The 13,736-nt window shown below is 37.5% G+C and overlaps 2 protein-coding genes across 3 annotated transcripts; one reads left to right on the top strand and one right to left on the bottom strand.

Annotated features, from left to right (window-relative positions):
* The first annotated feature begins 119 nt into the window (after window positions 1–119).
* LOC141899470 (somatomedin-B and thrombospondin type-1 domain-containing protein-like) lies at window positions 120–8,203 on the top strand. The gene is made up of 4 exons (XM_074785817.1): window positions 120–590; window positions 3,212–3,409; window positions 5,986–6,112; window positions 6,877–8,203. The coding sequence occupies exons 1-4, from the start codon at window positions 365–367 to the stop codon at window positions 7,163–7,165; spliced, it is 840 nt and encodes a 279-aa protein (XP_074641918.1). The 5' UTR covers window positions 120–364; the 3' UTR covers window positions 7,166–8,203.
* A 994-nt stretch (window positions 8,204–9,197) lies between these two features.
* LOC141898847 (ATP-dependent RNA helicase DDX55-like) lies at window positions 9,198–13,554 on the bottom strand. Of its 2 annotated transcripts, none has more exons than XM_074784977.1 (15): window positions 13,453–13,554; window positions 12,857–12,994; window positions 12,414–12,568; window positions 11,813–11,962; window positions 11,438–11,630; window positions 11,049–11,173; window positions 10,849–10,938; window positions 10,669–10,761; window positions 10,449–10,563; window positions 10,287–10,366; window positions 10,113–10,201; window positions 9,880–10,006; window positions 9,713–9,791; window positions 9,459–9,620; window positions 9,198–9,369 (listed from the first exon to the last, which is right to left on the bottom strand). In XM_074784977.1, exons 1-15 carry the CDS (start codon window positions 13,546–13,548, stop codon window positions 9,292–9,294), a joined length of 1,770 nt encoding a protein of 589 aa, XP_074641078.1. In that variant the 5' UTR covers window positions 13,549–13,554; the 3' UTR covers window positions 9,198–9,291. The 2 variants fall into 2 exon arrangements, with proteins under 2 accessions (XP_074641078.1, XP_074641079.1); XM_074784978.1 differs by lacking the exon at window positions 13,453–13,554 and adding an exon at window positions 13,254–13,327.
* Between the last annotated feature and the right edge of the window lie 182 nt (window positions 13,555–13,736).

Here is a 13,736-nt window from a genome sequence, read left to right on the forward strand (position 1 = left end):
CAGTGGACAAGAGCAAACAATATGCCGAATTATCTCAAAATCCTTTGTTATTGTCACCCTATCTTGCTGTGAGCATGAGTAAGCGAGTCCATTCGCGGCTTGCGCTTGGGAATATTCATTGGCGCTCACTTCGGATGAGGTTTCCACATTGCGGCCGAATTCAACTGATTAGAACTTTAAATTCTCGGTATTACTTGTCACCAACTATTCGAGGCCCGCATTGGTTGTGAGTGCTGATTCATACTCGTTGAGAATCGAAACAAAACCGAATTCAGTTTTCTAATCACTACGCTTAAGTCGCCTGAACGGAGGGTCGAAAAGAAGCGTTGCCAGAGAAATTGACTGTAAAAAATACACCGATAATATGGAGATTCGATTCGTTTTGATAGCAGTTTTTGCGATTTTATTTAGCTTATCTTGCGGGCTCGATGCAAGAGGCTGCGGAGAAAATAATTTCTGTTGCAAAGGACAAAATAACACGTGCATCGGCAAGACAACGAATCGCCGAGGTCGAGAAGTGACATGTTATTGTGACGAAAACTGTCGGCGTAATTCAGATTGCTGCGAGGATTATTTGCAGCTATGCCAACGTAAGTTTTTTTGCAAATCAAAATAAGCATTTTTTGAATAATATTTAACTTTGCAATAAGTTGGTATTCAATTATTAATATTTGAGTGGTGTAGATTTTTTGTGAAGATCCACTTGTGCAAGACACGCCCAGGTTTCCCAGTCCTGCGCTTTGGCTCCAGGCAACCGTCGGGACGCCGTGTATATTTATGAGCGCTTCTACTTCTTTTTTAAATGCTTGAATACCGAAAAAATTTCCAGACCTAGAATGGGACGTTATTTTAGTCCTTCAGCACATATTTCCATAGGCGTCAGAAAGGAAACCAGTCATGTTTCAATAATCGTTCTAATTGAGACCTCGAGGTTTTTTCTTTCCTTACAATCTCCAGCTTGCTACCAGACCTGACCTAAAAACTTTTTAACGAGGTGAAAAAAGCAAACTCGTTCTAGCCAGGAATATAAAAATATAAAGGCCATGTTTAGTTGATTCTTTGCCTGTGAGATATATACAAGATCGTTATCGAGAAAGCCATGTTGATTTGGTTAAATGGCTTCTTAAAATAAGTCGTATGATGTAAGAGTAAATATTTTACCAGCCATTTGTGTCGTTTGGTTTTCGTCTTACAAACCCACAATGTGAGTTACGTAGAATTGACCCAACTGATAGAAAAGCCAGAAATGAACCGCGCGCCCTTATTTTGTTTCCGCGTATGTCAAAAGACAATGCAATTTCAAATGTTTCTTGGTATGTTTTCATCTACCACAATTAAATGGTTTCAAATAATGATGAATCGGATTCCGCGAAAATGATTTATCAACGCGTTTAACAATTTTCATCGAAGGCAGCAATAACATTGTTTTGGTGGTCTAATAAATCAAATACTACAGTGTTCTGTGTGTAGTCCTATTATGAATATCGGTAGCAAAGTCATAGTTCAAATGATAACATTGAAAGAATACTTCAAATCTCGACTGATGTTTGATTTTCGATAACGGTTGGCGATCAAAACACCTTCCGGCGCACTGAGTTCCACCCACACACCGACCGCCGATCACACATACTTGGATTCCCGATTTCAAAATCAAACCCCCTGTTTCGTTCCCGGCTGGTGTGGTGGGTTTGTGAGGACAATCAAATCAAATCTATCAATTAAATAAATTCCAGGGCCAATCCCTACTTTAAGATAAAACAGTGCACCATTTTCTGCGGACAGCTTTGTGACAAAACATTTTGTTTGCGCTGCGCGAGAAAGCCCACATGCGATGCGAGGCAGGAAATCAGAATGCTTGTGCATTCGATCATTTCCTTAATGGTCAAACTGTGACATATTTCAGGTTTTAATAGCCAATTTCCAGTGCACTGACCGCGTGTTGTGGATCTATCGAAGACGGATACCGCAATATTTGTGCAAAACCACATCCTCCGAAAAGCGCTATAAAAATTCAACCCTCCACGTGGATACGGAATGTCTAAAAGTTCACGGGGAAATGCAAATTTCACTTCGTTCCCTTGAAAAATCGAAATTTTAGCAATGGGTCCAGCCCTCACCATACATTTCGGCTAGATGATGATTTACCTTCCATACCATATATTTCCCATTTGAACATAAAAAACGTCTCGGATGTTTGAGGAGATTTCTAAGAATAACTGTTGCTTCCCCGCACAGCGAGAAGCATGGTGGCCTGGTGGCACAGTTCTTTTTTTTCTCGTTGAGATGATGATGTATTTTGTGTCTCCGCTGGAATATAAAAATCAGTACACCCGCCAAGAACCAGCTCGGATTTTCTGTGTACCCAGATGTTGCGTTCGCCGTAGCCAATATTTATAGATGATCTAATACGTATATCTTAGCTTCCGCGGTTTAACATCCCATATTTATTTACCCTGGAAAAAATCTGTTTGCGTTGCCACTTCGTTCACGCCAAGAGGAATTAGAACGAGAGCATAATTGCATCCACAAAAAAAACCTAAGATTTATTAATTTCTCGCACAAAGTTGGTGATTTTAAGGAAATATCATCATAATTCTGCGAAGCCTGAGTCACTGGAACCCTTTTCACAGATACACTGCGAGGGCTACCATCACTAGGGCCGACCGCTATTTGCTATGTACGCTACACCTGCTTGTTGAACAAGTGGCTGAGAATTTTTTGTTGTATATAGTACGTCCACACACAGTTCACCGAGGTCAGACATAAGTTATGTCTCCATTTCCTTCGAATCGAATGAACCGAACGTATATGACATTTTTCAATTAACACAACCTTATCAAATATCAATACTGAGTTCCTGTGTATATCCATAAAGAAATATCACATGTGCGTGAAGATATGAATTGGAAAAAATATGTACGTATACTGATGACTAAATGTATTCCCTTAGAGTTTCTTTCCGAAATGAGATCTCCCAGAAAATCAACACAAGGATCATGATAGATTTTGTATGAATCGATGACCGAAACAGTTTAAAATTTCCAAAGCTGATGGATCGAAGAATTGATAAATACTGATTTCGACCCAAAACATCGGGGCTCCTAATTTTTCTGAACACCAAAATCCTTCGTGGAATAACCATTATTTTCATTCCTTGAAGCGTTAAAAAGTTATTTTTTTTCAATAATCTGATATGAATTTATATTTTCAGTGGTTCACTGTAGGGTATCCGACTGGTCGAAATGGAGTGAGTGCAGCAACCAGTGCGGAGCCGGTACTCGCACAAGCACGCGATCCGTAATAGAAGCGCCCAGAAATGGCGGCGATTCCTGCCCTCCGCTCACCAAACAACGACCCTGTCTAGGACACCATTGCATTGAAATTGATCACTCGAAATATTTGAAAAAAGGTAAACTATTTTGCATAGTATTTATCGCTCCGTTTTATCGCTCATCTTTTTTGCAGAGTAATCAAAGATATTGACTTGCTAATTCTGGGAATCCGAGTGCATTAAAAGTATATCTCAGCTTCTCTACTTTTTTTATTACGAAAGAGCACTCGGTTTATTTTGACCCTAATCTAAAATGCGTAAAAAGAAACTAAAGTTGCGCTGTAATTCCCAGCATACTTATTTTGATGCGGAATATTTCCGCGCGCGGCCTTACAACAGAGACAAAACATATAAACATCTGGTGTGAACTTCGTTTCTTGAGTAAACCGACGTCAGCTCCAAAACCAACTCAAGCGCCTGTGTTTATCACCTGGATAACATACGTAGATCCAGGGTAACAACTCCTTCGAGGAATGATATAATCCTAACATTTTACGTCACAATAATGACTTAGAGAAATGTAGCCGTTTGGTTACCCGACTGGCAACTATGTTGAAGAGCAGAAAATGCAAACGCGGACAAATGGTTAATCTACATAATTTACTTGAAATTCGTTTTTCGTGGGGTCTGTTCCTCGGCTACAATTGGTCATAATCTGGGTCAATGAAATTATCCCTTGCTTTAACCCCGATCAAATACGTGATCAGGATGGAGTAAATTGGCCCCATATACAACGGTGGTGTAATTTTACACCTTGAAGATCTTCCGGTGCAATAATCACCGTTAATGTACAAACGAGATTCCATGCTTCGGCCGGATCTCAGGTATGGTCGGAATTAACATTTCTAAACCACTTCCCACGAACTATTTCTCTATCACGCACAATCTAAAACGCGGCTATAAATGCCACCGTTTTCCTGTAAATCGCGATATCGAAACTTTTCCTCCTCTTGACCTCGATTACCGCGCAGTTCTCGTCCTTCACATGATCTAAAAAAGATTACATCCGATATCAATAATGTGATATCAACTTATCGGAGTCTTATCCGAGAAAACGAGCGTGTAGCAGCTTTTTCTTTCTTTGTATATATAGAAAGTTTAATGAAAAACCCGAGGAAAAAACTCGAGTCCCGCTGTGGAAAAGGTGATTTGCCGGTCAAACGAATACCCAAATGATCCTCATCATCCGAACTGAATGGTACTTGAAAAATTCAGATATCAGGAATAGCGCAATTTATTTGTTTTTTACGTCAAATAGTTGACACTTTGCGTACTTCGTTCTCGATTACCAATATGGAGCATCTCAAACCGGGTCAATGTTTGCGAGCTTTTCAGTATCGGATCTTGTTTAGAAAATCCGTAACGTTGAATTGAAGCGAACAGACGAAGGCGACGCTTTCGTTTTCATCAATCTGAACCGACGTATTGAAAAAGTATGGGTCAGGCTGTGGAAATATATAGGCCGAGACCCATACATTTCTATCCACTCTTTCTAATTATGGAAATAGCGAGGGCTTTTTTCTCTCCACAATATAATTTTGATACCATAAAATGATAAATCATGCTATTGTGTCCTTGTGGATGGTGGTTTTTTTTAGATGGTATGGCAATTACTTTGCGGTTACGAATACCGACGCGTTTCCACGAAGATTTTTGCAGTTAAACGCATCAATTATCCCAATTGGATAGCCCTAAGTTGATTTTTCTGTTAAGCGTTATAATAGAATATCAAATGATTACTGTAAATTGGCTCGTTAACCCTTGGAGAATTATTTTCTTTTGTTATAAACCGTTGCCAAAACTTAAAGTGAACGAACGTTTTCTACGGGCTTACCTTTAACTTATTAAAAATGTAACAGGATATTTTGCACAGCAATCTAAGTGAAAATGATGTTGAAACAGGATCCGTTGAAAGATGTGATGTACCGAGCACTTTGTACCGGAGGAAAGTCGTGTGACTTCAGTGCATTTAAAGGCCATTAACGTTACATCACGTATTTGGCACGGTACCATCTTTGTTAGGTTGAACCACCTCTGCCAGGAATTTCGTGTTGATGCGTATTCAATGAAAGACCTTTTGGCCCTAAACGAAGTGGCTTTTATGTATTTTACATTAGAAAATATGTCAATTACTATAGGCGAAATGTCGAATAAACTACTAGCCCAAGGCAACATTTTCGGACTTAGATTTGTCGGTATCATTGTGGGGTTCTCTGGTCAGCGTATCTACATCGTTGTTCCGTGGTAACACAAATTATTTTGAGAAAATCCCCATCTTGACTCGCGTACACGTATAGTATTTTCCGATTACCTCGACGTGAAGCAATGTTTCCTGAATAAATACCAGCTATGCACTAGTGTTGTTTTCTTTAATAATTTCTTCGGTTCTATCTTAAAAAGATATATATGTCGAATATACTTTCATACATGATGGATGGATAGAATTTCTTCATTGAAAAATGTGAGTGGTTTAGGATGGGCGATCGGATGGCGCGCTTTCACCAGCGCGCGCGAATATCTTAAAAACGATAACCCCCTGCAAAATTCACCAAAACGAGGTCACCGTTATGCAGAGGCAGAATTGTATTTTTTGGAACCTTAGCTCCCTTAATAAGAATTTTATTTCACGCTGATTTTTCTATCTATTTTTCCAGAATCGGCGAGAATATTACCAGCTCGATTTGGCAGGTGGAGACGACACAAAGCTTACGACATCCGAACAGACATCAGGAAAAATCTTTATCATCACTATTTGTCAAATGACATCAGCAGAAAACCAAAGTATGTAAAAAATTATATAATTGGAAGTGAAAATGAAAACGGCAGATGTTTTTCATCTGGGATTTTTAGTGTCCATCTTCTTTGCTATTTCCTCGTGCATTTCCTGTTGGAAACCTTGGTATTGTATTTCTAATAAAGAAAAAATGTTTACAATAAAAGTTATCATCGAAAACTTAATGAAATCTTCAAATCTATCGGCGTTTCTTTTAAGGGTAACGAGTACTGTTGACGCTAGCCGACTGATCTAATGATCGAAGTATCGGTCAGACTATGCGTCTAGTTCATTAGTCCGGGTTGAACGGGGGCAGACTGCGTTGGTATCGTAGTAAGTTTCGCGAAGAATGTCGGCTAGTTTTCATGTAAAATTTGAACAACTCGTTCGCATCGGTTAACAAACTATGTAGAGCCCTCTTATCGATCTAGCTGCACCTGAGTTGCATGTGTATCAGTCTCCGTATCATTTGGATAAATAACGATTAACTCGTGTGTATCGGTGGTTGTTCGGCGGTATATCCTAAATTACATAAGTAATTTGACTATATTCGAAGCACCTGCCGTAAGAAAATAGTAAATAAACTTAACACGCGCATTTATACACCCGGGAAAGTAATCATTTTCACCTGCTGATTGAATAATGTATGTGTATACGTTTATAAGTTTGGAAAATGTTTAGGTTAATGTTAAGTACACTTTAGAGTCAGGTTTCGTAACGAATTCAGCGAATTTATTTTCTATTCAATATGTTCGTTTATTTCCATTTTTAGTTACTGTGCCAAATTTGAAATAATCGACAACCGAAAAGCCTGCTATCGCAAGGACTTCAGAAGATGGGCCGGATTCCTGGAGGCGGGAACTCAACTGTGCGTCGAGTGCCAACCATACGCCATGAAACGAGCCCTAGGCATGCGATGTCGCGGACACGGACTACAGAACGTGAAAACCAGATGGAACGCCATGAACGTGCCCGGTTGCCACGGTCTTTGGGTCAGAAAATCGGAATTCTCGGACTGCACGTGTAACCCAAGAAACGCGCACAGTTTTATATTCGCCTGAGTGTAGAACATAACTTGAGTTCATCATTATAAGTACCACTAAGCTTACATATTTACATAAATACATAAAAGTATCATACGTACCATCGTTTCATCCGGATTCAAAATCCTCGATTGAGTATATTAGTGTACGTGACCATCGAGATGAGAAGGTGAGGACTCAAAAACGGGGAATAAATGTAAACATATGTGAATGAATTCGCGTTTATTATTTTGATATTTTGAGAAATGTATAGAAGATTGCAATACGGGCTTTTAACGCACAAGCCAACAAGTTGTTGAGCATAATTTCATAAACGAACATCTCAGGATACTGTGAATTTTGTATTTCGAAAAGTATTCGCAACAACATTTTAAAACTTTTTTAACCACTCGTAACACGTGTTTTACATTTTATAAACGCTGAAGCTTCTTGTATTGTATATAACGTTATTACACAAACAAGTTTTTCGCAACTTTAAAAAAAAGTTAAGTGTATGTTAATCTGCATATAGGCATATATATAAATAGTTATTTCTTGGATTATGGTTCGTGTATAGCAATTGATATAATTAAATAAATGTATGCAATTTTCTCCTTATCTTTATTATATTGAATATCGATAAAACAACTAAAACTGAGATCATTTCGTGTTAGGGAATTTCTTTTTTCGTATATTTTGATATTTTCGAATTTAAGAATCGATTACAGAGGAAAACGAACTCGCACAGAAAGAGTTATAAGTATATCGGTACTATGTCTGATTCGTTGAAAGGGGCTCCGCTGTATTTTGTCAAGTTGTATACACGTAAGTGTGTGTCGCCACTATTCAATTCGAACTTATTGGTGAGAAGTAGTTCTCTAGAAATATGAAATTATACATATGTATGTCTACTATTAGATTGTATCTGAGAAAATTCTTTTTCAAGCGATTACAGATGGTGGATTGATGTGGGGGTTATAGTTCACAATTCGGTGCATGTATTCATCATGTTCAACGCGAGAAGTAGCGAAAATATGAAATTAAATTCGTGTTTTTATTGAATGAAAAGAATAAACTGCCATATTTGTAGATTAAACTGTCTTCGCGTGGTTCGCTGATTTATCTAAAATCGTCTTCCGACCGATAATCGAAAATGGAAGGAAATAGGAGCTTCTCTCGGCGGACATTGTGTCTTATCAATGAAAATCATTCTTCTTTGCGGTCTCTAGGTTTTTCGGTTGCGAAGGAAGTGGTTGCAAGTGCAAGCGTAAATCAACTCGGGTAAAATTGAAGACAAAGAACAAAGGTTATCTTAAATTTAGCAAATACAATACAACGAAGAGCTTATGCGCTAAGGCTGCGGTCTATGTGAGAAAGCGTTTAGATATAGTATGCAGAGTTCCTAGACACTGTGATAACTTGCGTTACTTTTGTTCATTCTACTAACTATGTTTGCCTTATAAATAGATGTTGATTTCATGGGCATTTATTTTTTTCTGTTCCCCAATAGTAGGTATGTCCAATGAAAACTTGCATTCCACCAGCAGGGTTGGTGTTTGAATATTCATGTTGAGTCCCACAATTATGAATTCAGATATCATCGAGGAATCTATTGAAACCACGTTGATTTGGCTGCATTCTAGCAGGTGGAATTGAACTTGATGCATATCGACCGCGTATCTTCAGTTTCATGTGGTTTAGTTAAAGGGCTAACAAGGATTCAAGATAACTTTGCCTCCGATACAGCAGTCTAAGAACTAATGATCAAAATAATCACCTTTCGAAGCAGAACCGACAAGAGAAAGCATTCCGTAGAGTTTCTGTTGGTTTGTACTTAAGCTCCGCGGGCGCACTTATAGAAATGCGTTTGCGCCCACATCAATTCTTCGGTCCATGCTGGTATAGTTTGGAACTCCTTCATTTCTGCCGCGACAGGTATTGTGGTGGCGATGGAAACGAAAACTCAGGGAGCAAAGCTTATCAGTGGCTGGGACGTTTTCAGTTCCAAACAAAGTGAAAACAGCCGATTGAAGATAATATTTAATTACCAATATAAAATTTATTACTTTATACACAAATTCATAACATCCTTGAGTACCGTAATAAAATGCCATGAACAAAGAAAACAAACATTCACTCATTTGTAAAATGCAAACAGAATTGAATCATTGACTACACTTGTTGTCCGGATTTACCGGTACTTGCTCATCCTCGAATTCCTTGTCGAAATCTTCCTTCGAGATCTAGAAAATATGAACAAATTCTATGAGTTTATGATATCGTTTTTATGCAGACGAGCACAATTTTATCTAATCTTTGAATTCACTGGTACCTTTCCCTTTTTCAGTTTCTTCATCAACCGAATATCTGAATCTAAATCGTCGAGGTCATTTCGACTCAATTCAGCGGGCCTCTTGTTCGACAATTTCTTCGCTTTTCGCGCCTTTCGTTTATCTTTCTTTTCTTTCTGTTTCGACCACGATACTGTCTCCATCTACGGGGAATGAAAGACACATAAAGTTAAAATCTTCAAATCCGTGCCTGCACGAGAAGAATCAATATTTCTATCGAGAATATGATACTCACTTTTCGTTTGACTTTTTGCGGTCCATTTAACTTGATGTCTTCCAGTAGTTTAAGTCTTGCTTTCTCTCTGGTTTTATCCCTAAAACAGAAATATTTCGTTCATATAATAACTGGGGTACTACCTGTTTTATAGAATTCATGATCGAAGTCGACTTTGAAATATATACCGGAAAGGAATTTTTGTTGTATCGATTTCAGCTTCTTCGAAGTCTGGAAAAGACTTAGATTTCAATTCTGGCATCTTCGGTAATTTCAATAGACTGAATCCCCGGCCTAATTTAGCTATATCTAGATCTGAAGCATGAAAGAATTTCGATAATTTTCACATCATATTTCATACTGCATCAACAGTAAACTTTATCTTTCTTGGGTACCGGTATGTGTCCCAGGAGTAACGCACCTTTCATCTTAAAGATAAGACTACATTCATGTTTTCCATATGCTTGTATAAATGACACAAAGGCTCTCATTCCGCCTTCAAATATTGCCCTGAAAAATTAAACATTTCTAGATAATCAAGCAATGAAGTGATTGCAGTCTCTGCAATGTTCAACTTATTGCAAATAAACTATACCTGTCTTTCATTGCAAGTTTTTTCAATTTTTCTAGAACGTCCGGAACATTTTCAGATTTATTCCATTCTTCCAATGGTACCTAAAAACGATTAATTCATTTTAAACGGCACACATTATTATCAAGGCTACAACTTTATCACTAATGTAATGACTGCACTTACTTTTTGATTTATCTTTATGAAATCCACAAATGTATCTTCGGCAGGTAATAAGAATAGTAAGGCATTACCGATGTTTCCCATTCTAGCAGTGCGACCACAGCGGTGCACAAACGCACTAGTGAAACAAGAACAAAGACAATTGATTCAAGAGAAAGATTCACACGTTCTTCTGACATTACGATACGTTTACATGTATTCAAATGCTGACAAATTAATTTACCAGGCAGAACTCGGAGGATCATACTGCAGTACCCAATTCACATCAGGAATATCTATTCCTCGCGCCATTACGTCAGTACAAACTAATATTCCACTGGAAATTTTAAGGATGCAATCAAAATCCTGTCAATCATGTACCATTTAGAACAAATCTATTTTTCGATCGGCATTTGATAATCACCTATTCCTGTCTTTGAATTTAGCAAATATCTTCTTTCTTTTCTCCTTCATTTTCCCATGTATACACATAACATCAGTGTGTTTGATTATTCTGAAAAAAGACATCAGGAAAAAGAAAATAACATACCGAAATAACATTATACAGTTCCAGATTATCGTTCTTTCATAGATGATTGAATTCCGCATGAATAATGTACATACTCCGATAGAGCTCTAGTAAAGTAGTCGACACAGGCACAAGTACTGAAAAATACCATGTGTTTTTCGTCTTTGTGGCATCTGAGGAAATTCACCAAATAGTTGAACTTTTCATCGCTTTCACAAATCTGCGATGAATATGATTTTTGTGCACATTTATTACCTTTTTTTTTACAGGAATATACAGTAGAACTCACTTAATTCAGAACCTATGGAATTCAACCAGTTTATGAGAAATCCGAATAAAACATTATTTTCAACATACATTTATGCATAGATGGACTGTACATGAAATCCAGATTAGATCGAAATCTGAATTAAACTGATCCGAATTACGCGAGTTTGACTGTGTCATGTTTCATTTCAACCTGAATTAAACATTTTACACATACCAAGTAATAGTTTTTCAAAGAGGACGGGGTGCGCTGTATGTTTGAATTATCGGTGTCTGCCTTTTCTTTAACGGTGATTCGGACGGGATTACGAAGCCCAGCCCGAATCAACGCTTCCACTTCTTGTGTCTGCGTAGCTGAAAACAATCCTGTGCGTCTTTGTTTTGGGAGATAACTCAAAATTGTATTCAAACTGTAAACGGAATGAAAAGAAGCACTAAAACACTTCTAAAGCCAAAGCCCTTTAAAATTCAAGACAATACTTTTCATCTGTGAATTGGAAAAGTACCAGTAACCCAATAAGCATATCTTAAGACTTTTCTTTAGGCTATTCTAATCCCTAGATTCTGCACATGATTAAAAAAGAATATCTACCTGGCTTTGAATCCCATGTCGAGCAGTCTATCAGCCTCATCGAGAACGAGTACCTCTAATGATTTTATACTGGCGGCTAAGTCGAAACCAGCTTGTTTCTTTTTAAAAACATCCTCCAATTTTCCAGGAGTAGCTGTGATAATGTGAGCCCTAGGAAATTGTATAGGAAGAAAACTTAGAATTCAGGCTCATGTTCCTATTTAACAAATTGAAGTCTCATTACGAAAAGTATGTGTTAGAAATAGCTGAATTAGCCAAATGACCAAATTTTGCAATAGAGTTTATAAAATATGCATAGGTAACAATACATATGGAAATACCATATCATGGTAAAAATGGCCACCAGTTGGCCAACTTGATGCAGTTATTGGACTGCTAATGTATCTAGGAATGTGTAAACCAAATATTGAGACAATTCATGATGCATCTTCAGAAATTCAAAAAATAACTGGACTCTGTCTAAACACAACACACACATGGAAAACAAGTGTACGCCTGCTGGGACTTTTGTTCCAAGTGAGCTAAAAATAGCTTAAAACCGATGTAAACATTGGTTCTAGGGATCTATGTGCTGTACACAGTAACATGAATTCATATTTACCCATCCCTAATGAAATCATCGATGTCATCTTGTGGACTGTTCCCGCCAATAAGTAACATCTGCGTAAGTTGGGGCACATTTTTCGCAAAACTTTTAATCACTTCGTCAATCTGGATGGCTAATTCTCGAGTAGGTGTAATAATCAATGCACCGATCTATAATAATGATAAAACAATCTTCTATATGCGGTGTAAATGAATAAAGAATTTTTTGAGCACAATAACTTGATTTATCTAATTTTTACTTATCAAACATTTTTTCTGATTACAATTGATCTGATTATTCTATATGAAATTAATCAAGAGAAGTTTCTGTCTTTATCGCAACAATGAATGATCCTAACAACAATAAAGAATAACACTAAGGATGATGATTTATAGGCTCTGCCACAAGGAAGCCGCACACAGATCAATCAAAATTGATGATGAATTTCCAATACGTGCCTCATACTTTCTCAATTTGTCTTCACGGTTCAGTAATATTTCGATGATAGGTATTACAAAAGCCAGGGTTTTACCACTCCCAGTAACGGCTTCAGCTGCAACATCTTTCTTCGATAGAAATAATGGTATGCTCGCTGCCTGAAATGAAAAAAAAATGCATACAGTTGTGTATAGATATGGAGCCAAACAAATGACTGGAGATCATCAGGAATAACACCAACTCGAAACACTAACTGAAACTGGCTTGAAAGGGAATATTTGGGTTGAATAATAGAAATTCCCCAGATTTTTCATACAGATACAGATCAGATGAATGAATCTAACACTAATAATATTAGTTGTCAGTGTCGCTAATAGACAGCTGTAGTGTAGTGACAGAGTAAGTGTAGTATAGTACCTAGCCGTCGTTCCACAAAAGTTAGAGTAAACCGTAACAACGACTGGTATTCAGACTAGTGACAGTGTAATTACTAGCTATCTGCCATGTGAACAATTCAATCAAGTATATTGAACATTCAATCCCAATAAGCAAGGCTTTAAATTGCATTATTCAATAACTGACTGCACAGTATCGGGGCCTAAAACCTCAAAAATACCTGGACGGGAGTTGCCTTCGTAAAACTGAGCTCTTGTAACGATTGAAACGTGGTTTTGGATAAATTAATTCTCAAGTTGTGCCACTCGGCTTCCATCTTGATTAATCTCCAACCCGGAAGTAATTAGTTTATCAATCATGAATAAATTAATCAAAATTTTTTAAAATATAATTGGTACAACATAATCATATGAATTAAGTTTGATACCTAAGTAAGACATTTTGGTACAAAAAATAAGATAATATGATATTAGGTAGTGAGATTTTGACCTTGAACTTTCAATT

Source organism: Tubulanus polymorphus, chromosome 2 (assembly GCF_964204645.1).
Source record: "Tubulanus polymorphus chromosome 2, tnTubPoly1.2, whole genome shotgun sequence".
Classification (NCBI taxonomy): Eukaryota; Metazoa; Nemertea; class Palaeonemertea; order Tubulaniformes; family Tubulanidae; genus Tubulanus; species Tubulanus polymorphus.

Coding starts and splice junctions, on each gene's coding strand:
- LOC141899470 (XM_074785817.1), top strand. CDS start 365: ATGGAGATTCGATTCGTTTTGATAGCAGTTTTTGCGATTTTATTTAGC. Junction 3,410..5,985: donor CTCGAAATATTTGAAAAAAG/GTAAACTATTTT, acceptor CTATTTTTCCAG/AATCGGCGAGAATATTACCA. Junction 6,113..6,876: donor GACATCAGCAGAAAACCAAA/GTATGTAAAAAA, acceptor TTCCATTTTTAG/TTACTGTGCCAAATTTGAAA.
- LOC141898847 (XM_074784977.1), bottom strand. CDS start 13,548: ATGGAAGCCGAGTGGCACAACTTGAGAATTAATTTATCCAAAACCACG. Junction 12,569..12,856: donor ACAAATTGAGAAAGTATGAG/GCACGTATTGGA, acceptor TCATTATTATAG/ATCGGTGCATTGATTATTAC. Junction 9,792..9,879: donor ACAACAAAAATTCCTTTCCG/GTATATATTTCA, acceptor TTTCTGTTTTAG/GGATAAAACCAGAGAGAAAG.